The sequence below is a fragment of the Miscanthus floridulus genome, chromosome 8, assembly GCF_019320115.1.
Source record: "Miscanthus floridulus cultivar M001 chromosome 8, ASM1932011v1, whole genome shotgun sequence".
NCBI lineage: Eukaryota > Viridiplantae > Streptophyta > Magnoliopsida > Poales > Poaceae > Miscanthus > Miscanthus floridulus.
In genome coordinates, this window is record NC_089587.1 from 155191954 (window position 1) to 155214558 (window position 22605).

Below are 22605 nucleotides of genomic sequence, written 5' to 3' on the forward strand. Positions count from 1 at the left end.
ATCCCCGGCGGTGACGGGCCCTCCCTCTCCGGCGAGTAGCCCCTCCCTCTCCCTCTCCGACCGGTCCAATCCCGCAGACGCGACCCATCCTCGACGGCGGCGGGCCCTCCCTCTCCAGCGAGCAACCCCTCACTCTCCTTCTCCGACCGGTCCAGTCGTGCGGACGCGAGTCGTCCCCGGCAGCGGCGGCCCCTCCCTCTCCTATGAGCAGCCCCTCCCTCTGCCTCTCCGACTGGTCCAGTCGCGCGGACGCGACCCATCCCCGGTGGCGTGAGCCATCCCGGCGGCGGCACTCCCTCCTTCTCCGGCGAGCAGCCCCTCCCTCTCCCTCTCTGTCCGGTCCAGTCGGGTGGACGCGACCCATCCCCGGCGGCGCGGCCCTGCCCAGCGGCGCGCGGGCCATCCCGACGGCGCGCGCAGCCTCTGCCCTATCCCGTTGGCCGGTGCTTCGAGAGAAAGAGAACCTTGCGATGCGAGAGGCTGGGAGCGGCTGGCTGGGCTGGCTGGCCAGCCCTCTCACATAAACATTGTTCACGTGAACCGGCCAGCAGTACTTCTCTCTCACATAAACGAACCAGTAACGATACGAACCAGCTAACCGAACAGGCTTGAGGGTGACATGCAGGTCCGCTTGTAAGTGCTAGCAGTTTCTACCGAAGCTTTTGGCTTTTGTCACCGTGCACATCCCACATCCCATAGTAGCTTTTCCAAAAATCACATCCCATAATAGATTTTTCAAAAACCACAGCTAAACCAAACAAACCTAAGTCACTAACATGAACTAAGTCACTACCTTATATATACCTTGTATACATTAGTTAGGTAACATAATTAATGGTGATTGATTGATAAATGGAAAGTATTTAATGTAAAATTGATTTTTGTCTTCTAGAATGTATTATATTTAAAGATAAAATTTGAATGCTAGAATGCATTGTATTACAGGACGGAGGGAGTAGTGAGGTGATCACTCTGTGCATCAATGTAAGGCATACTTAATACAAGGAGAAAGCCTTCAAAAGTAGATTTTGATATTCGATTTTCCAGACAATATACATTGTCACTTGCAACAAATCAACATCATCTTAAACTTATTTCGAGTACAAGTCTAATCATATAGCTTGTATACAATAAATATGTATATACCTTGACTAATTGGATTGATAAAGTTTGAGATTTCAAATAAAAATGCACCTTCCACTAAAATTATTCCAGTCACAAAAAGTTTTAGAACTCAGTTGCATCTCCCTTTCTTCGTGGAAGTGATTATTAAAATGTGTTGGGCGATCTGGTCAATGCGACGATGCAATCTTTAACAACTTGGCTCGTACGGTGCAATGCAACGCTGCAGAATAGTATTCAGGAAGGAGTTTGCTCTACGAGCAAAAGCAAAGTTTCGTCCACACATTGAGGCATGGCTGGAAGCCTTTGTGTAATCTTGTTTATTTTTTTCTACAATTTCTTTGTCTCTCAAACAGTTGTACCTCCAATTGTTACTTTTCGTTTTAATAAAATTTCAGTAGGGGCTCACACCCCTCCCTCTCCCTCTCCCTCTCCGTCCGGTCCAGTCGCGTGGACGCGACCCATCCCCGGCGACGCGAGCCATCCCCGGCAGTGCGCAGCTCATCCCCGGCGGCGCGGCCCTGCCCAGCGGCGCGTGGGCCATCCCGACGGTGCGCGCAGCCTCTGCCCTATCCCGTCGGCCGGTGTTTCGAGAGAAGAGAACCTTGCTATGCGAGAGGAAGAAGAACATGCTAAGCAGTTTCTACCGAAGCCAACCAAAGGGCTTTTGGCTTTTGTCACCGCACACACCCCACAACAGCTTTTTCAAAAACCACAGCCCACAACAGCTTTTTCAAAAACCACAGCTCAACCAAACAAGGCCTAAGTCACTAACATGAACTAAGTCACTACCTTGTATATACCTTGTATACATTAGGTAGGTAACATAATTAATGGTGATTGATAGATAAATAGAAAGTATTTAATGTAAAATTAATTTTTGTCCTCTAGAATATATTATATTTAAAAATAAAATTTGAATGCTAATGTACTATATTACGGGACTAAGGGAGTAGTGAGGTGATCACTCTGTACATCAATGTAAGGCATACTTAATATAAGGAGAAAGCCTTCAAAAGTAGATTTTGATATTCGATTTCCTGGACAATATACATTGTCACTTGCAACAAATCAACGTCATCTTAAACTTATTTCGAGTACAAGTCTAATCATATAGCTTGTATACAATAAATATGTATATACCTTGACTAATTGGATTGATAAAGTTTGAGATTTCAAATAAAAATGCACCTTCCACTAAAATTATTCCAGTCACAAAAAGTTTTAGAACTCAGTTGCATCTCCCTTTCTTCGTGGAAGTGATTATTACACTGTGTCGGGCGATCTGGTCAATGCGACGATGCAATCTTTAACAACTTGCCTCGTACGGTGCAATGCAACGCTGCAGAATAGTATTCAGGAAGGAGTTTGCTCTACGAGCAAAAGCAAAGTTTCATCCACACATTGAGTCATGGCTAGAAGCCTTTGTGTAATCTTGTTTATTTTTTTTCTACAATTTCTTTGTCTCTTAAACAGTTGTACCTCCAATTGTTACTTTTCGTTTTAATAAAATTTCAGTAGGGGCTCACACCCCTCCGGTTCCATAAAAAAAAGTGAGTAAGAATATTAATTTGTTTAAATATGGTAGAGGCATATCATGTACTCCGGTGTGCTTTATTTAGAGACGGGACAAAGATAAAATGGGATATCCTTCCTCGTATATCTATTTTTAGAGGGGTAGTAATAAACAGACTGCCGTTGAATTAAACAAGCAAAGAAAAGAGAGAATCGACAGCTCTTGTGGAACATTAGGTGTGGTTGTTTCCATTCATCTTTGCATGATGTGACAGCATGTGAGAAATTGCAGGATGATTATCCCGACCTTCGTGTCACAGCCGCCGAGTGGATCGTATAAGTTTCCAAAAATAAACGCAATTTCAGTAGAAATTTTTTTGAGAGTGAATGATAAATAGCACCTATATATATAGACGGAAGGCACGGCAAACAAACGAAGTTTGCTTCTAAATAAAGGCACATTTGTTGCCTCCTCTTTGGCTGTCCGGAGAGGAGGAGGAGGAGAAGGAGGCCGTACCAAATCTATCTGGTTAGATCAGTAGCCTGGTTGATAGTATCGATGTATCTTTCTTGAGTTCCTTTTCGTTCTTTTCCGATGATTCCTGGTGTATTAGTTCCATCTTACCAATTAGATGTTGAATCAGATGAATCCAGATTCGTATTCAATTTTATCATGCTATATGGCTTCTTGTTAATTGTAAATATAAAAAAAAAAACATGCATGCTCGCTTTCTCAATCCTATATTGATTTTGTCTTGGTGCATAATAACACCATTTGTTTTGATGTATGAATTATATGGGCATTGAGCGATGTAGAGGTGTTCATCGGATTAAGGAATGTTTGCATTAGAATTATTAGATGAATTTATGAGTAATTAGCTATTTTTGTGTTGACCAAGTAATAGGGAGCGGCCGGACGACAAAATGCCACGCGGCGGCAAGCCCGCGGCTTCGTCGAAGCCGAACCCCTTCGACTCCGACTCGGACTCCGATAAGCCGGCGGCGAAGAAATCCGGTGCGTACGAGGCCCCCGCCGACGCCAAGCAGCGGTACAAGGACGGGTTCCGCGACTTGGGCGGGCTGGAGAACCAGTCGGTGCAGGAGCTGGAGCACTACGCCGCGTACAAGGCCGAGGAGACCACCGACGCGCTCGCCGGCTGCCTGCGCATCGCCGAGGACATCAAGCAGGACGCGTCCGACACGCTCATCACGCTGCACAAGCAGGGGGAGCAGATCAGCCGGACGCACGAGAAGGCCGTCGAGATCGACCAGGACCTCACCAAGAGCGAGTCGCTTCTCGGCAGCCTTGGAGGGTTCTTCTCCAAGCCATGGAAGCCCAAGAAAACGAGGCAGATCAAGGGACCGGCACAGGTGTCACGAGGTACGTACCCTTCCTACGACGACGATCATATCGTGTCCTATCTACAGACACCGAAACTGAAACAAACTGGATAATGAAATGAAACAGATGACTCCTTCAAGAAGAAGGCCAGCCGCATGGAGCAGAGGGACAAGCTCGGGCTGAGCCCGCGGGGGAAGCGCGACCCTCGCCACTACGCCGAGGCCACCGATGCCATGGACAAAGTCCAGGTTCGTGGCTGCATGCTCTGCTCGCTGATACCAAGACGAAATCGATTGCGACCCGGCAGCTACTAAGCCGGCCATGTTAATTTGAGTATCTTGCAGATTGAGAAGAAGAAGCAGGACGACGCCCTCGATGACCTCAGCGGCGTGCTGGGACAGCTCAAGGGCATGGCCGTCGACATGGGCTCCGAGCTTGACAGGTGAGCTCGTCGCCTCCTCCTTGATGGAGTTGCTGAACCAGATCGAGTAGCTCAATATTCTCGATCAGCAATCTTCGGATCTTGGATGGCAATGCTACTGCTAGTACTGTCCAAGTAATTTGTTCTGCCCAACATTTCAGGCAAAACGAAGCGTTGGATAATCTGCAAGGCGACGTGGACGAGCTCAACTCCAGGGTGAAGGGAGCCAACCAACGTGCGCGCAAGCTGGTCGCCAAGTAGGCCGCCTCAGACGTGGGAAGTGGGAAGGGGGCCGGGGAGCTTGCATTTCTTGGGTTTGCATCACGAAACGCCCTCGCGGCCGGCACGGGTTTTAATTGCTTGTAACGTGTATATTGCTCTCCATTACATAGAGAGCTTCTTTTTGTTCAACACAGAAAATGTTCTTTTTCCTTGTTGACCAAAGTTGTATGTATGTATAATGTCAAAGGGAAGCTGCATGCTAATCGTGACGAGCATAACAAGAGATTAAACCACCGCTCCACTTAGCCACAAAATGATTCAAATGACTCCTAAGAACAACTTTGATTATTAATTTTATTATAATATATTTATAAAATATAGCAAGAATATTCTATTATGAAGCTACGTTATTTAGAGACAAATGGACTCACATGATTTTTAAATATCCAAGGTCAACACGAATATAGTAATTTCTAATTTCTAATAAAACTGAAATGGCACCATGTGCACCTAAATCAAGTGTCCTGCAATTCGAGTTTTAAAATTAAAACAAGATAATTGCCACACGTGCAAAAGATGATAGCGATGTATTCTTCACCAAATACAAAGAATTTTAATTTTAATTTGCATGCATCACATAAAGCAAAAGCATAAAAAAATCCTTCCTTGCAAAAGTGTTTTATTCCACAAAGAGAATGCCTACTTATTGTTGTTATAGAAAAAGGAAACAAACTCATACTCCATCTCTAGAATATCTATCATGGTGAACAAGATGACTATCGGGACACTAGTAACAAATCCCAAACAAAATGGGCGTGGCTAGCGCCAGGACGTCTGGACGGACGCGCGTGTCCGGACGCCCGCACAGCCCACCCCCGTCCGCCTTCGCTCCAACCCCGTCCACCTTTGCCCTGCCCCACGCGCGCACTTCGCCCCGTCTCTACGCTCCCCGGTCGCCCTGACCCCTCCTCTCTCTCTACGTGGGCAACACTCAGGAGCCAGGATCAGCAGCTCAGGACGAGCACACCCCTAGCTCGCCCCGACCGCAGCACCATCATCCACCGGCCCCAATGGCCCTGTTCGTCGGCCCCCGGCGCGCTTGAAAGGTTCTTGTGTGGTTTTGGTAATTGAGTGACAACCTAGGTGGATTAATTGTGTTTATGTGAGATACACAGGTGATTAGTCCACAGGTACATGCATGTGATGATGAAGGAGCTCATTGCACATGAGACATGACATTGAGGCATGTGATCAAGGTGGAGAAGATCAAGACATGACTTGGCTTGATAGACCGGTTGCAAGCGTGAAGGGCAAGTCGGAGGCTTTGGAGCGATGGATCGCGTGGCGGTGAAGCCTGAGCAAGACTTGGCGCTGATGGACGAAGGCAACGGTAAAAAGCAAGTGAAGTCAAGATCTATGAACCAATTGATCACGTGATGATATGAAGTGGATCATATCATTATTGATCATGTTGGTGCATGTGTTGCATCGACATTGGAGGAGATGGAATAGAATGCACAAGGCAAAGGTATAACCTAGGGCATTTCATTTCACCAATCATAGATGTGTAGAGAAGTTGATGACCGGGTTTAGGATAGATGACCTTACTATCAAGAGGGGCAAACTTGTTTGCATGTCGGTCATCTAGTGCCACTCGAGTGATCTAACGTTGCATCGTCGCTAGGATCGAGTAGCGTGGCAAGTTGAGTGGCTAATCCTTTGGAAAATGATTGTGAAATTGCTAACACACATATACATGATGGTGTACACTTGGTGGTGTTGGCACATTTGCAAAGGAGAAGGAGTTGGAGTTGAAATGGATCAACTCGGTGAAGAAATGGAGGCGAAAGGAGATCACTATGAGTGATCGGACGCTGGCTTGGTAGGACCGGCGCGTCCGGTCAGTGGCACCAATGAGCGCGCGGTCTCGGTCTCGTGACCGGATGCTCAGGGCCTGTGTCCGGTCAGTGCTGACGTACGCTGACATGGTGACGTGAGGAACAACAGTGATACGTGGCAGTCGGAGAATGACCGGACTCAGGTGCTGCGTCCGGTCGTGCAGGAGTGGATGCGTCCAGTCGTCGATTGGCTCTCTCAGGACCTCTCTGGAAACAATCAAACTCAGCAGAGGTGCGTCCGGTCTTGGCACTGTGCTGCGTCCGGTCATCACTTGATCGTTGGCGCGCAGCTGTTGACCATTGAAATCAAGCGACTGAGGTTGAACGAAGGCGACATGTGGCGTGCATCCATTGACCGGACGCTGGATCGGGTGCGTCCGGTCGATCTGACCGGAGCGTCTGGTCGCCCCAAGAAGTGCCCAGTAAAGGGGTACAACGACTCTATTTTTGTGGGGGCTATAAATAGAAGGTGGTCTCGGCCATAGCTAGGGATGAGAACCTTGGGGGACTTTGTGTCCATGCTTGAGAGTGCTTAGGAGCCCTCTATCTCACACATACTTGATAGTGATCATCCGATTGTGTGAGTAAGCGATTCTAGTGCGATTGCATCGTGAGGGTACATCGAGTGGCACTAGGTGGTCATCTTGCAAGCCGGTGATGTTTATTAATCTTGGAGGTTGCCACCTCCTAGACGGCTTGGTGGTGGCCTCCGTCGAAGCCCGCAAGAAGCTTGTGCGGTGCTCCGGAGAAGAACTTTGTTAGGGGCATTATGCTCGTCCAGCAGGAGCCATGAAGAGCAACTCTAGTTGAGCGTGTCATTGAGCTACCCTCACTTTCGGGGTAGGTTCTTGAGGTGCCCAACGTGCGGGCTTGGCGGGTGATGCCAATTAGTCACCGAACCACCAAGTGAGCGGTCGACACAATGGGGACGTAGCGTATTGGCAAGCACGTGAACCTCATGAGAAAATCACCATGTCAAACATTGTTCTTCCTGTTGGTTTGCAATCCCCTTACACAAGCTTGTAATTACTTTCATATTGTGCTTGTGTTGTTGCTCTTGTAATTAGTTAGCTTGTGTAGCTCACTAGTCACCTTCTTGCTTGTGTAGCATAGAAGTAGCTCCCTTGCGTGGCTAATTTGGTTTGTGTAACCTTGTTAGTCACATTGCTTAGTTTATGTAGCTAAGTAATTGCGCTCTCTAATTTGGCATTGGTTGCCTTGTTATTGAGCATTGCTAGTGAGCTTAGGAGCTTTGTGCTTTTGTTTACTAGAATTATGTAGGAGCTCCCCGGTGTGCAAAGTACTAGTGGCATATGTTTGTATGACCTTGCACCTAGAATTGGATATGTGAGCTCTAATTAGCCTAGCACCTTTGTTGCCTAATTAGCATCTTTATAAGGTGCTTATGAACTTTGATAGAGGGGTGTAGTCTTGGCTAAACCGATTGTTGTAATTATGCAGTTGTTTCAGTTAGTTGACGCGATTAAATTTAGAAATGACTATTCACCCCCCCTCTAGTCGTCATCTCGACCTTACAGCACCACGCACCCGGTCTTGTTGTCCCCGTCCGTACAACATAAAACACTTGCAACGTGGAAAATATTTGAATGCAACATACGTCTGAAAGTGATCGTGAAACATTTAGAACACGCACTTGCAACATGTGTGAAACACACGAAATATCTAGATTTGCAACTTGCAACATGAAACCACTTACTGCAACATAAGACTAAAATAGCTGAAACATTTAGAATATACTGTTGCAACATATGTGTGCAACATATGCAATATCCAGATAAAAAAAGATTGCAACAAACATCTAGAAACAGATGACACATTTTGATCAAACGCTTGCAGCATGCCTCTGAAACACTTGCAACATATGCAATTTGTACAACATGAGGCGCCACGGCACGTGTGCCCCAGCGGCCATGGCGGGGTCAGCGGCGCACCCCATGGCGATGGGCGACGGACGAATGGTGAGGGAGCGAGCAATGCAGGTGACTGCCATGCAGGTGAGCGGCACAGGGAGTGAGGGTCCGTGGCATGGTCGGCGATGGGGGGAAGGACATGGCGTGGTAGCCCAACGAGCATGCGTTGGGGAAGGGTGTAGGGTTGAGATGGCGGACTAGATGAGGTGAATAGTCCTTTCTAAAGTTAATTGCGTCGGCTAACCGAAACAAGTGCGGAATTATAACTATCGGTCTAGCCAAGACTACACCCCTATATCTATGTTCTCTAACACCTTCCAAAGATATTGATTAAGCAACAAAGGTGCCGGGCTAGCTAGAGCTCGCCTAACCAATTCTAGAAGCAAAGTCAAACAAACCTATGCCACTAGTACTTTAAGCAACAAGGGAGTTCCTATACAAACTAGTAAGCAAAAGCACAAAGCTATCTAAGCTTACTAGCAATGCTTAACAATAAGGCAACCAATGCCAAATTAGGGAGCGTAATTACTTAGCTACACAAACTAAGTAATGTGACTAACAAGGTTACATAAACTAAATTAGCCACGCAAGGGAGCTACTTCTATGCTACACAAGCAAGAAGATAACTAGTAAGCTACACAAGCTAACTAATTACAAGAGCAACTACACAAGCACAATGTATATAAAAGTGATTACAAGTTTGTGTAACGAGGATGCAAACCAACAGAAAAAACAAGGTTGACACGGTGATTTTTCTCCCGAGGTTCACGTGTTTGCCAACATGCTAGTCCCCGTTGTGTCGACCGCTCACTTGGTGGTTCGGTGGCTAATTGGCATCACCCGCCAAGCCCGCACGTCGGGCACCGTAAGAACCTACCCCGAAAGTGAGGGTAGCTCAATGACACGCTCAACTAGAGTTGCTCTTCGTGGCTCTCGTGGGGCGAGCACAATGCCCCTCACAAAGCTCTTCTCCGGAGCACCGCACAAGCTTCTTGTGGGCTTCGACGGAGACCACCACCAAGCTGTCTAGGAGGTGGCAACCTCCAAGAGTAACAAGCACCACCGGCTTGCAACTCGATCACCTAGTGCCACTCGATGAAACCTCACGATGCAATTGCACTAGAGTCGCTCTCTCACACAATCAGATGATCACTATAAAGCATATGTGAGATAGAGGGCTCCCAAGCACTCACAAGCATGGACACAAAGTCCCCCAAAGTGCTCAGTACCAGCCATGGCCGAGGCCACCTTCTATTTATAGCTCCACGGGCTAAACTAGCCATTACCCCTAGGCAAAACTCGGGACGATCGGACGCTCTGGTCATATCGACCGAACGTAGGACTTCAGCGTCCGATCAACGGATGCTCGCCACGTGTCACCTCCATTCAACCTCAGTCACTTGATCTCAACGGTCAAGTGATGACCAGACGCAGCTGCATAAACTGACCGAACGCAGCAACCCCAGCGTCCGGTCGTTTCTAGTAAGGTACCAGTCACGACCGGACACGTCCGGTCAGTCATGACCGGACGCAGCATCAACGTCCGGTCCTTCTCTAACTTCTCTGCGTCGCTTACGTCACCGTACGTTAGCCTGACCAGACGCACCCTGCCAATGTCTGGTCACTTTCAGCGCCAACGTCCGGTCGAAGATCGATGCCTGCATGCGCTCTGCTACCACTGACCGGACGTAGGACCCCAGCGTTCGGTCACTGCGTGACCAGCGTCCGGTGCACTCTGTGAGACCCTGTCTTTTCTATATAGGGCACCGGTGGCACCGTCGGACTGTCCGTACTCTATGGGCGGACACTCCGCCGGTGGAGTTGCGAACCCTTCTCGCCTCTGTTCCATCACCGAGTTGATCCACGTCAACTCCAACTTCATCTTATTTATAAATGTGCCAACACCACCAAGTGTACACCACCATGTGTATGTGTGTTAGCATTTTCACAATCATTTTTCAAAGGATTAGCCACTCAACTTGCCATGCCACTCAATCCTAGCGACGATGCAAAGTTAGATTACTCAAGTGGCACTAGATGACCGATATGCAAACAAGTTTGCCCCTCTTGATAGTAAGGCCATCTATCCTAAACCCTGTCATAAACTTCTCTACACACCTATGACCGGTGAAATGAAATGCCCTAGGTTATACCTTTGCCTTGCGCATTCCATTCCATCTCCTCCAATGTCGATGCAACACATGCATCAACACAATCAACAATGATATGATCCACTTCATATCATCACATGATCATATTGGTTCTTCGATCTTGACTTCACTTGCTTTTCACCGTTGCCTTCGTCCATTGGCGCTAAGTCTTGCTTAAGCTTCACCGCCACGCGGTCCATCGCTCCAAAGCCTCTGACTTGCCCTTCACGCTTGCAACCGGTCCATCAAGCCAAGTCTTGTCTTGATCTTCTCCACCTTGATCACATGACTCAATGTCATGTCTCATGTGCAATGAGCTCCTTCATCATCACATGTGTGAGCTTTGCAACATCTCTCAGCCATTTTCACCTTCATGGCATATGTTGCTCACACATATGTACCCGTGGACTAATCACCTGTGTATCTCACAAAAACACAATTAGTCCACCTAGGTTGTCACTCAATTACCAAAACCACACAAGGACCTTTCAAAGGGGCTGACGAATGAGCAGCCACATCGAGCGATGCAAGTGGCTACCACGCAGGTGAGCGGTGTAGGGAGCGAGGGCACGCGGCGCGGCCGGCGACAGGGGAAAGGAAATGGCACGGCAGCCTGACGAGCGTGCGCTGGAGAAGGGGGCGAACGGATGAGCAACCACGTTGCTTTGGGGCTGGGCGGATAAGCACGAAGTAGTGGGGTGTGGGCTCGGGAGGGACGGTGGATAGGCACGAGGGAATGGGGGGTTTGTTTTTTGTTTGGGGCCCGCTCCGGGGAGCCATGTCTGGACGCAGAGTCACGGACGGATGCTCTGCAGGAAGTATTTCCGAAGCATAATAGTAAGATGGTACTGCATTGCCATACTTTGAATACAAGGTCAATGCTAGATTGCAAGTAGCACATATGGTATGAATAAAAATAATTATGCTGCTAAAACATATAGTGAACAAGTACAAAACAAGCATCAAGATAGGATTCATGACAGCGAGGATTTAGCGTCTTTTTATACGCATTTCTCTCTATAAATTGCAAGCACATCAATATTAGATCTTGTTTGGAAACGTATGTATTCATCTCAATCCACATGTAGATTGAAGTGGATTGGAGTGAAACCCGGCCCAAGTTGCTTTGGTTCATCTGTGTGTGGCACGCACACTCTGCAATGCAAAAACACAAAACTAAGTTACAATCCAATCCACTCCGACACATGTGAATTGAAGTGGATACACATGCATCCAAACACGATCTTAGAGTCATTTTATGTTTCTTGAGACCCATGTCTCAGGTCTCCATGACAGCGAGGATTTAGCTGCAGGGGAACAAAGTCATCATGTCAACAAAACGTGCATCAGTGCATGTTAAATCCTGAGCAAGCAGTGTAGTGCGAGATTTTGATCCGCTACACAGAATTAAGTTGTGGAATTTTCCGTTTCAGTTAAGATGTGAGGCATGCATCGTTGGCATCACGTCATGTTCATAATGAAATCAGACTTTACATTGTTTAAATATGTCAAAACAGTCTAAAGAAACAGCTAACTGAGTGTTCTTCCGCGGTTCCGCCCGAGTTCGAGTCCCGGACATGGGATTAATCATCCTATCTTGTTTAGACATGTGCACCATCCAAGGAACACAGGTACCCTGCACTCACTGATCTACGAGTAGGGATGAAAACGGATCGGATACAGACGGATATCACTGATATTACATTTGTTTTCATATTTCTGTCCGGATTCGGATTCGGATTCGAATACGGATAGTGTCAACCATGCCGGATAGGATACGATTAGATATCGACATCATAAATATGCTATTTGAGTATTCGAATACGGATAAGGTATCGGATGTTGAATATCCAGACTTGGATACGGACAGATCTAAACCCCTCTAAACGGATTCGGTCTCGAATACGGTCGGAAAATATCCGTACCGTTTTCATCTCTATCTACGAGTAATAATCAACACGGAGATTCGTGGATCAATAACGGCAAGATGAAAATGCAGTTCTATCAGTTTCCAAAGCCGTGCCAGCTCATCAAAGCCACTAAAAACTTAGTTTTTTTAAAATAACATTTAACCCGAGTAGAAGAAACTACTTAGCTCTAGTTTCTCTTTTCTTGAATTTCTGTTGTCGGTTTTTCTACAGTTTTCTTATTCAGGACTTCAGAACATGTGAGAGGTTTCGTACTCCCTAGCACACTAGGCACCATTGCACCACCTCCAGTTGTGACATTGTCTTCTGCTTCAACATAGGCCGAGCTGCAAATTTCTTGCAAATAAATAAATCAACGTAAATAAAGAATGATCTTTTTTTCAAATTTGAACTTTCTTCAGAAAACCCTTATCAAGCAAAACATGCCGAAAAGTTTTAGCTGGCAACAACCAATGCCAGGTTTCAAATGGACGTATTAGGGTCGACTTCTCCTGTAGGGTTTGTTCGATTAGCTCTAATCCTGAGGGCCTGTTTGAATTGCGGGAAAAAAAATTCTTGTTCCTGCGCTTTTCCTGTGAAATTCCTGCGAGATTCCTATGAAATTCCTGCGTTCCAAACAGGCCCTCAGGGGAATTTCATCCTGTACAATTTCATAAATACTCTTTGAGAGAACATGCTCAGGCAAGAAGTAGGGAACATAAGACAAACAATGATGGTGTTGTTTAACACAACTTATTCCTCAATCCTTTGATATACTAAGTAAAGTTGTGTCAAGTAGGATTTCATCAATAAGCTTTTCAAGAAAAAATATATACACAATAACAAGTTGTGTCAAATAGGTTAATATTTTTTCCCCTATACGAATCACAGTTTAAATGTAGACGTTCACCACATACGCACGTGCACACACACTCACCTCTAGTAATACAAGCATGCAATTCTACTGCTATAAACAAGCATCTATGCCAAGTCGATCACTTAAACCTGAATCAACGGTTATCTAACTAGCTCGTAGAATCAATTATATTCTAAGAGAGTAGTAATAAAAAAACTTTGAAAGTCTTTTTTGAATCTCGACGTAAAGAAAATGAGGTAAAAGGGAGTACAAACTAACTAAGATTAAACTAATCTCTTTTTGTAATCTTATTATATAATATATGGTGGTGAAAAGTCATGAATCCCACAGAGCCGCACATGGTTCGGTCGTCTTCTCAGACCGTACACGGGTTCAGCCTGGCCTGGGGCTGAAACGATCATATGCGATCGTAGATTATTACTGCTGACTGATTTAGTGTGAGAGAAAAATACTGTTCTGGCTAAAAATTTACGATCGTTTACGACCAAACGAACAGGCTGAACATTACAGGAGCAGAGCCGCACATGGTCAGGTCTTCACAGATCTTACTATCAATGCTCCTTGAGATCCATGTCCCAAATCTCCATGACAAAGAGGGTATATACCTGCAGGCGGACAAACCCCTCAAGTAAAACAAAACATTCATACAGCAATAGTTGCAGCGGATGGCCAGATCTTGATCCGCTTCATTTGATTAATCCATTAATTTTCTGTTATCATCAGAAATGTGTGTCATCGTTCAGTCCACGTTGCGTCCATGATCAGGTCAGCTCCCCTGGTTGATTAATTTATCTGATCAATCCAAAGGAACGGGTGGCCTGCAGTCCTGCACGATCAAGCCTGATCCAGTTGCGACGAGGAAGCAGCTTCGTGGATCAGCAGCAGCAGCAACAACAAACTGCAGCGCTCTCAGTTTTCAAAACCCTAGCCAATTCATCTATATGTGCTTGGAAAACTTGAATTTTGGATCCCTAGTCCGAGTATAAGCTACTTTCGTATGTTCATATTCTTCCTGTTTGTTTATGGATTCCCTCCATTTTAAAATGTAAGCTACTTTCGTATGTTCATATTCTTCCTGTTTGTTTATGGATTCCCTCCATTTTAAAATGTAAGTCCAACATTCTAAACTTTGACTATTGATTAGTACTTCCTCCATTTCAAACTATAAGATATTTTAGCTTTTCTAAATATGTCGCTTTTGCTATACCCTTAGATAGTATAATGTCTAGATATATAGCAAAAACAACGTATCTAAAAAAATCAAAATGTCTTACAATTATATGTATGCCTGCTTGGTGCTTGCTTACAGCACATAATATGCAACAATAGATTCATTGGTAATACTTTCAAGTTGGTTATATTGTCCAAGAAATTCATGGTCAATTACACTCCAATCCTAATTCGCGAATGTTCTCAATCAGACTTTCAAGGCATAAGATCTCTGGCACACTATCTAGCACCACCTCTAATTGTGAAATTATCTTCTATTTCGGTGAATTGCCAGTGCTCCTAACATTTTGTAGCCAATAAAGTAGGACGAAAAGCAAGCAGCAGCGTCATATTTCAAATTTGTTAAAAAAAACTATATCAAGCTTAAATCAGCCAGAAGTAACCAACTAAACAACCAAAGAAACGTTTTGAATGTGCAAACAGGGATTCAAATTCTTAATGAGTTCATAACTACTCATTGAGAAATCTCGTTGAAAAACGGTACACAGTTCTTCAGATTTAAGCTTTTAATAGCATGTTGTAGTTAAGGAATAATAACTTAAAACAGTAGCAAGCCTATGAAGCATCAGCAAACCCAGCAAGTAACATGACTCTAGAAAACTAGTACTCCCTCCATCCCAAACTATAAGTCATTCCAATTTTCTTGGAGAGTCAGAGCATCTCAAGTTTAACCAAATTTATATAATAAAATAATAACATTTATGATACCAAATAATAACATTTGATGTCATAAATCTTTGTAATTCTCTATATAATTTTGGTCAAACTTAGATATGTTTTGACTCTCCAAGAAAGTTGGAATGGCATAATTTGGAACGGAGGGAGTAAGATACAAGTGTGATTATGGCTGCTTCAAAATCTCAACACAGCCTCTGTAACAAGGGCATCCAACTAATGTTCATGATCAGGCATAGGCCCCGTTCGCTGGTCTAAAATTTGGCTGAAACTGGCTGAAAAACACTGTTGCGGCTGAATTGTTGTGAGAGAAAAACACTGTTCCGGCTGAAAAAAGAAGCCAAACAAGCCATTTTTAAGACAAGCGAACAGGGCCATACAGTTTCTCCAAATCACACAAAGAAATAAGTAGCAACAGACAATTTCTCCAAACCTTAGGCCCCGTTTGGTTTCCATAAGTCAGGTGACTTATTAAGTCAGGTGACTGAAAACCAGTAACTTATAAGTCATGCATGTTTGGTTGTAGATGACTTATAAGCTCATTAAAGGTGTGGGCCCCATGCGAAAAAGGGTGACTTATAAGTTTTAAGCAGGGGTGAACCAACTTAAAACTTATAAGCAGGGGTGACTTATAAATTGGTGGTGTTTGGCAAAATAAGTCACTTTTTTCACTTTTTAACTTATAAGTAGGTGACTTATTTGGAACCAAACAGGGCCTTATAACAGATAGAAATAAGTAACAACTTGGCAGCTACATGTATCTCCAACATTAATCTTGGGTGTGAATATACTAATCTCCAACATTAATCTTGGGTGTGAATATACTAGTAGAGAAACCACATTTTCATCACCTTTACTACCTAAATCATAACAGTGAAGTAAATGTCTAGCAGCACAAAGAACAAAATCAAACAACATAAGAAAACGTTCAACATAAATTATTCTTCAGAATAAAAAAAATGCTTTAGAACTGTAGAAGCAACCCTACAATTAGCAACCTCTGTAACATCTTAACGGATGAAATATTCAATGAGTCACACATATGAAGAATTGTATACATTAACATTTACAAAGTAACCATGACAACATCACACATTAGACCCTTCCAAGAAACCATAGCATGCTTCCAAATACTAGGTTGAATGTCTGAATAAAAGAAGAAAATAATTTTTTCTCCAACAACACAGCAGCGAGTCATCAATCTATGAAAAGTACAAATCACAGCAAAACATAGTAACAAGAGGCTGTAAGATGCTATGATTATTTCCTCCTTTAAGTTGCACTTTAGGGTTTAGGAATTGATGCTGGAGACAAACAAGATGACATGTTTACTTAACAAAACCATTGGCACTAAGTACCAGCTTCTTTTACCTTATGATTTATGGCTATTCAAAATTCATACAAGGGTTTGACGTGCTACCTTCCTTTCATAGTACTTTGCTACTTCAGAATAACTGTCAGAATCCTAATTCCAGTTCAAAAGGGAAATGGCAGAAAAGTTGCAAAGCCATGGATAATTTTGTACTAAATTACCAATATCAGGCATCAAAGATGTCAGTGCTAAAAATGCCACCAAATGAAGATGCAACACTAAATCAGGATACATTGTGGAGTACTTGACACATTGAAATAATCAGTAAATTTTGAATCATATGGCAGAAAGTAGACAGAAAAATCTTAATGTATGCTTAGGTACATTTAGTTAGCAATAGGCTTCATAAATTCAACCATGGAAGATAAGAAAGGTAATGACTAAATAGAGAACAACTAGTCCACTAGCATGCACAAACTCCACATATCAGTGATGCATGTTCCGCAAGAACCTAGCACAAAAAAATGAAATGGCATTGAGTACAAAAGCGAGACTATTTCCATCAGATTTGAGCTCCTATCGTGTTTAACTCCATAATAAACAAAGCTTGCAATCTCTAGCTGTCACATAACAATAAAGATTGGTGAACAAAAAGGAAAGAGAGAGCAAGAGAGTGGAAACTAGAACAACCATATCCCCCATATCACAAAATGCTCTGACCTTGTTGATAGCCAAAGCAAGTATGCAATTGCCAAACCACCAACTCTCATCTGAACTTTCAGGAAATCGTGGATATTTTGGCTTTCATATCTAAGTTCTCCACATCATTAATCGGTCTGGTTGTCTGATCCCTGGTTCTCTTGATCTTGGGGCTCTCCAGCCCCTTGTGTGAGAAACCATATAGCCGAAGCACCTGGTTGTCAGCAAAATTAAACGCTCGCTCCATGCTCCTGAGGCAGCGCTCCACTGGGTAATCCCCATAGCTCCCACATGGCTTGCACCCAACAAAGTGAGTCACAAAAGGCCACCGCTCGTCACCGAGGCCTGGGTGATGATTCTCCATCATCTCCTCATACTTGTCCACCAGCCCAGCCCAGAAGCCATGCAAGTAGTAAGAATTCTCAATGAACACCTTGTCCATCCACTTGTCCTTTTGCGAGAGCAAGAGGTAAATCAGTGCCGACTGGTCATCGGCCTCGAAAGCTGGCCGGCCCTTGAGGTTGGCCGTGAGTACCTTGCCGGCCTGGTCACGGATGAAGCCCTTGGGGCCCATGGGCGCCCACGCGTCCAGGAGGTCAAGCGACCACTGGCAATTACTGAAGAGGAAGCTGCCGGTGTTGAGTGCAATCCAGGAGTGCTTCTCGAAGAGGAGGTCCTGGTAGCCGTGGATGATGAGGTTGTGGCCATCATAGCGCGACAGGGGCAGCTCGAACGCCATGTCGGTGAAGAGCGCGTCGCTGTCCATCCACCAGATCCACTCGACCTCCGGGTGGGAGAGCATGAGGCGGCGGAGCAGCGGCAATTTGGCCCAGTATCCCGCGAGCTCGTTGTCAAGGTGCGCGAGGTTGTGGACAATCTCGATGCCATGAAGGCGGCAGTAATCAATCTTGTTCTTGGTAGTCTTGAGCAGGTAGTGGTCGCCGAGCGGGTTGTCGCAGGGCCCCGGCTGCGAGCCGGTGACGAGCATAATCCTGGGCTTGCCCCCGGCAACGGTGGCCGGGAAGCCCGGGTTCTGTGCTAGCCACCGCCGCCGCTGCGCGTCCCAGTCGGAGATCTTGGGGCCGAGCGCGTATTTGCCGACCGCGGCCGCGTACGCCGCGGCGGCCTCGGTGGCGTTGAACCCGGAGGAGGCGCTGAAGTCGCCCTCGTCGTCGGGGTCGGGCCCGGAGTCGGAGCGGATCTCGCGGAGGATGCGGTCGATGTCCTCGACGGCCTTGGCGTCCGCGAGCGCGTCGGCGTCGGAGGGCTGCGAGGGGAGGGAGAGGTTGAGGCCGATGGTGCCCCGGAGGACGAGGATGGTGACGAGGCCGCAGAGCACGGTAATCTTGAGGTTGTTGAAAGTGCGGTGGATCTTGCGCGACCGGCTGTGGTGGTGGAGCGGCGACGCGCCCCGCGGCCGCGGCGCCGTCATCGGCAGCCCTCCGCCGCCTCCTCCTCCTCCCCCCTTGCTGTTGTACCCCATCCCCTCCTGCCCCATCCCCGCCACGGGGAACGGAATCCTCGGATTTTTATTGCCCGCTCCGGGTTCCCCGCCCGGCGCAACGGATTGGGGTCTGGGACTGCTGACTCGGGGGGGGGGGGGGGGGGGGGGGGGGGGGGGGTGTGGGGCGCGACTCGCGTCACATGGGCGGGTCAGCCGGGGAGAGCAGCACCGCGCGGCGCGCTGGAGCTGGAGTGCGCGACCCGCGGCGACGGCAAGTGGGAATGGGATTTGAGATGGGATCGGAGGATGCGAGGGTGTGGGTGGGGTCGGGTCGGGGATGGGGGGAAGGAGGAGGAAGCGGTGTGCGTGTGTGTGTGAGCGGTGTGAGCCCCTCTTCTTTTTTATGGGCTTCGTCTCTCTTCTGGGACAGTGGGCTGTCGGCTGTTGACCCGGGTTAGATTCGCCGCTTCCGCCGGCCGGCTGCCCGGCCGGAGTTGTACTGGTGCGGACGTGCGGTGCGGTGCCGTTTGGCGTGCGGGCGTCGCGTTTGCCATTCTACCTGCGGTGGTTGGAGGCCTGGACCGTGCGTGCGTGCTCGCACGTCTTCCGGGCCGGCAAGCCGGACGGCCATCTCGTTCTCGGCCGCCAGGCCCAGCGTCTAACCTTGCCAGTATTCTTTATTCCAATAATACACTACTACTTGATGAATTTTAACTCATGGTCATGGTGGTTTCAACTCTCCACTGTTGATTCTTGGGATACGGGACCGAGATAGTGTGAGGCGGCGTGTTTTCCTAAGTCCAGCGACCTCCTCCTCGTCGCCCTCGTCGGAGACTCGACGGCTTTCACGGCACGAATAGTTTAATTTTGATTATCAATTACTCGTGGTACTACTGTCCACGTGGACGAGATTAAACCATGTGTCGGGTATCATAGAACCGGGTACCCCGAGCAAACATCAAAAGGGTCACTTAAATCCTATCAAAAAGCAAAGCTAGAAGCTACGCCGTAGGCTCCTCACCGGCCACGTTCGAGCCTACCAGGCTCTCCGCCCCGCCTCGAGCCTCGCACAGGAGGTCTCGGCGTCCTGACATAATCTCCGCCTCCCGCGAGGCCTTTCACGGAAGGCCTTGGCAGGGAGTGCAATCTCCGCCTCGCGCGAGGCCTCTCACGGAAGGCCTCGGCAAGGAGTTCGATTTTCGTCTCGCGTGAGGCCTCATTCTCCGTATCGCTCGAGGCCGGTTTGTCCTTAGCCCATCACCCCCCGCCTCGACCGACCCTCTCGACAGCACGTCATGTCCCATTAATACGTCAACCACTCCCACAATCTCAGTCGGGCGATAGCTCGACACCGCAGAATGGTCGATCGGACATGGGGTCGCATCAGCACCATACCAGCTAGGACAGGGCACGACGGGGATTACCGGTCACTGTATCCTGACGCTGTGCACATGATCAGCGCCCGCACCACACTGTGCCCCGCGATCCTCGCCTCGACGTGGGCGGCCTGGCCCAGGCCATCACCATCTTCAAACCAGCACCCCGGATCAATCACTCTCTCCGGGCCTCAGCACTGTGCACCAGGGTCTCGGCTATCACGGGATTCATGTCCGCCGAGACCCCTCCACGGCGGTGCAGCCTCGACACCAATCGAGCCTCGGCCTCGTGCACAGTCAGTCCATAGCGGCTCGCACGTTCGCCGTCACACCCACTCCGAGGCAATCCTAGAGCTCCCACGACGCACAGGATCGGATGTGACTACCACGCCGCCCCAGTGCTCCAAGGACAGACCACTCCGACGACCACGCCGCCACAGGAGCAGGCCATAGGGCTCGGCCATGCCGCCCCTATTGGCACGACGCCGTATAGTTAGCACAATGTATTGTCCTTGTCCTCCCTTTAACTATAAAAGGAGAGGACTTAGGCTATTTAGGGAGGAGGAGGACTCACGGAGAAGAACACCTTGTAACACACACACACACACATCCTAGCCGCCTGAGAGCAATGTCTCAAGCAGCCCACACGACACCTCGTCGAGACCTAGGACTAGCTCTCTCTTTCACCTTGCTTGTAACCCCCTACTACAAGCACTTCGGTGCAAGGAATACAAGATCGATCTCTCAGACTGGACGTAGGGCATCGATTGCCTGAATCAGTATAAACCTTGTGTCTCTTTGCATCACCATCCGGGATTGAGAACACGCAATTCAAATTTACTAGTTGGTTGAGGATCCCCCGGTCTAAAACACCGATAGTTGGCGCGCCAGGTAGGGGAATCTGCGTGTCAAGTTCATCATTCCAACAAGTTCCAGATGGCAGACCTCGTACGACCATTGCGTCTCGGCACAGTGGTTCGGTTTGGGAGCCTAGAGTTCATGTCTCTAGGGCATGAGTACGACATGGTACTTCTCACTCCTCGAGCCCCACCAACCGACGACGAAGTCACGCACCGGCAGCCCAGGCATAGGCGGCGCCCCGGTGGCCGCTCTCGCCACGCTCGCCAGGCACGACACGAGCAAGATCACCCTGACGCTACGCGAATCCAGGGCGACACGCCGCTCCCCATCGATATCCTATGACCAGCTGTTGGCGCAAGGTCCCTGGTTGGGGACCTGTCTAGCCTGAGCTTGGACAAGGGAAAAACGTCGGTGGAACGCAGCAACGCCCAGTCATCAAGCTCCGCTCCACCACCCCCTGAGAACCCAACTTCGGCGGAGCAAAGCCCGGCGGCGGCACCATCCCCATACCCCTTTGGGTTGAGAAATGTCATCGCCTCTTATGCTTACGCTTACACTGCCGCTCACGAGGATGCCTTGGGACGCCGCCGCGCTTCGCTCTCGACCTGGACGCCCACGCCGACTCCTCGGAGGAGGACGAGGCGTGGCCCAGAATGGATTTCTCTAGACTCCACGACCCTGGAGCTATGCGCCGTTTCCTGGCCGTAAGCGACTACTGCTTCGGCTACTCTGACTTCGACGACGAGGGCACCTACGACCCCACTCGCGAGTGTTTTCACGTCAGGCTCGGGATGCCGAGGGCAGGCGAGGAGGACGAGGGGGCGGGTAGCCATTCCTCACTTCGCCCAGGTACAGGCGCCGCCACACCTCCATGCATTGTCCTGCCGGCCGCATGAAACGAGAACCCCGCTCTTGCACGACCTCAACGCCCAGACCTGGAACAACTCCGTGAGCTCCAGGCCAAGGTCGAACAAGACCGACTTCTTCTACAGCAGCTTCGAGACTCTCTCGAACAGGAGCAGCGAGGTCGCGGCGAAGGCAGAGGAGCCCGACGAAGGGCCTGTGATGTGCATCACCGCATCCACGACGATGAAGGGAGTGAGCAACCCCCAGTCTTCAATCGCGCTAGCCAGAACGTCGTGGCTGTGGCAATGCTGGTCTGCGCAATGCCCGAGCCTTCTACCACGGAGGGGTGGTGGGTCCGCGGCGAGCTCTGAGATCTCTTAGAGACCGCCGCGGTATAGCAGGCTGAAAGTTCTGCCTCCCGATGACACGGGGGTGCCTCGAACTTGCCCGCAGCACCGCCTTGGTAGGATAGGGAAGCCTCGGTTCGTCTCGAGCCTGCTCGAGCACCGATAGCCCATAGGGTCCCTGTGCTTCTTGACCGCCTTGGCAATCGACGTGAGGTGCAGGGAGACCATGAGGTGGTCAGCAGGCGACGACGCCACGACAACGAGGGGCCCGCTCGGGGTTACCACCCACACCAAGGCAGCCGCTATGACAGCGAGGAGGACCGTAGTCCTTCTCCTGAACCGCCAGGCCCTCGGGTCTTCAGTAGGGCCATCCACGCTGCTCTTTTCTCGGCCTGGTTTTGGCAACCAGCCAATCTCGCGAAGTATAGCG

General features: G+C 48.3%; 2 protein-coding genes across 4 annotated transcripts; one reads left to right on the forward strand and one right to left on the reverse strand.

The window, feature by feature from the left end:
• The first annotated feature begins 3044 nt into the window (after window positions 1-3044).
• Window positions 3045-4854, forward strand: LOC136473796 (SNAP25 homologous protein SNAP33-like). Of its 3 annotated transcripts, none has more exons than XM_066471431.1 (5): window positions 3045-3166; window positions 3543-4018; window positions 4106-4227; window positions 4324-4421; window positions 4562-4854. In XM_066471431.1, exons 2-5 carry the CDS (start codon window positions 3562-3564, stop codon window positions 4659-4661), a joined length of 777 nt encoding a protein of 258 aa, XP_066327528.1. In that variant the 5' UTR covers window positions 3045-3166; window positions 3543-3561; the 3' UTR covers window positions 4662-4854. The 3 variants fall into 3 exon arrangements, with proteins under 3 accessions (XP_066327528.1, XP_066327529.1, XP_066327527.1); XM_066471432.1 differs by having other exon boundaries at window positions 3059-3166; window positions 3537-4018; XM_066471430.1 differs by having other exon boundaries at window positions 3086-3198.
• A 12217-nt stretch (window positions 4855-17071) lies between these two features.
• On the reverse strand, window positions 17072-18917 carry LOC136473797 (probable glycosyltransferase 2). The gene has a single exon (XM_066471433.1). It carries the CDS (start codon window positions 18797-18799, stop codon window positions 17381-17383), a length of 1419 nt encoding a protein of 472 aa, XP_066327530.1. The 5' UTR covers window positions 18800-18917; the 3' UTR covers window positions 17072-17380.
• Window positions 18918-22605: the final 3688 nt, after the last annotated feature.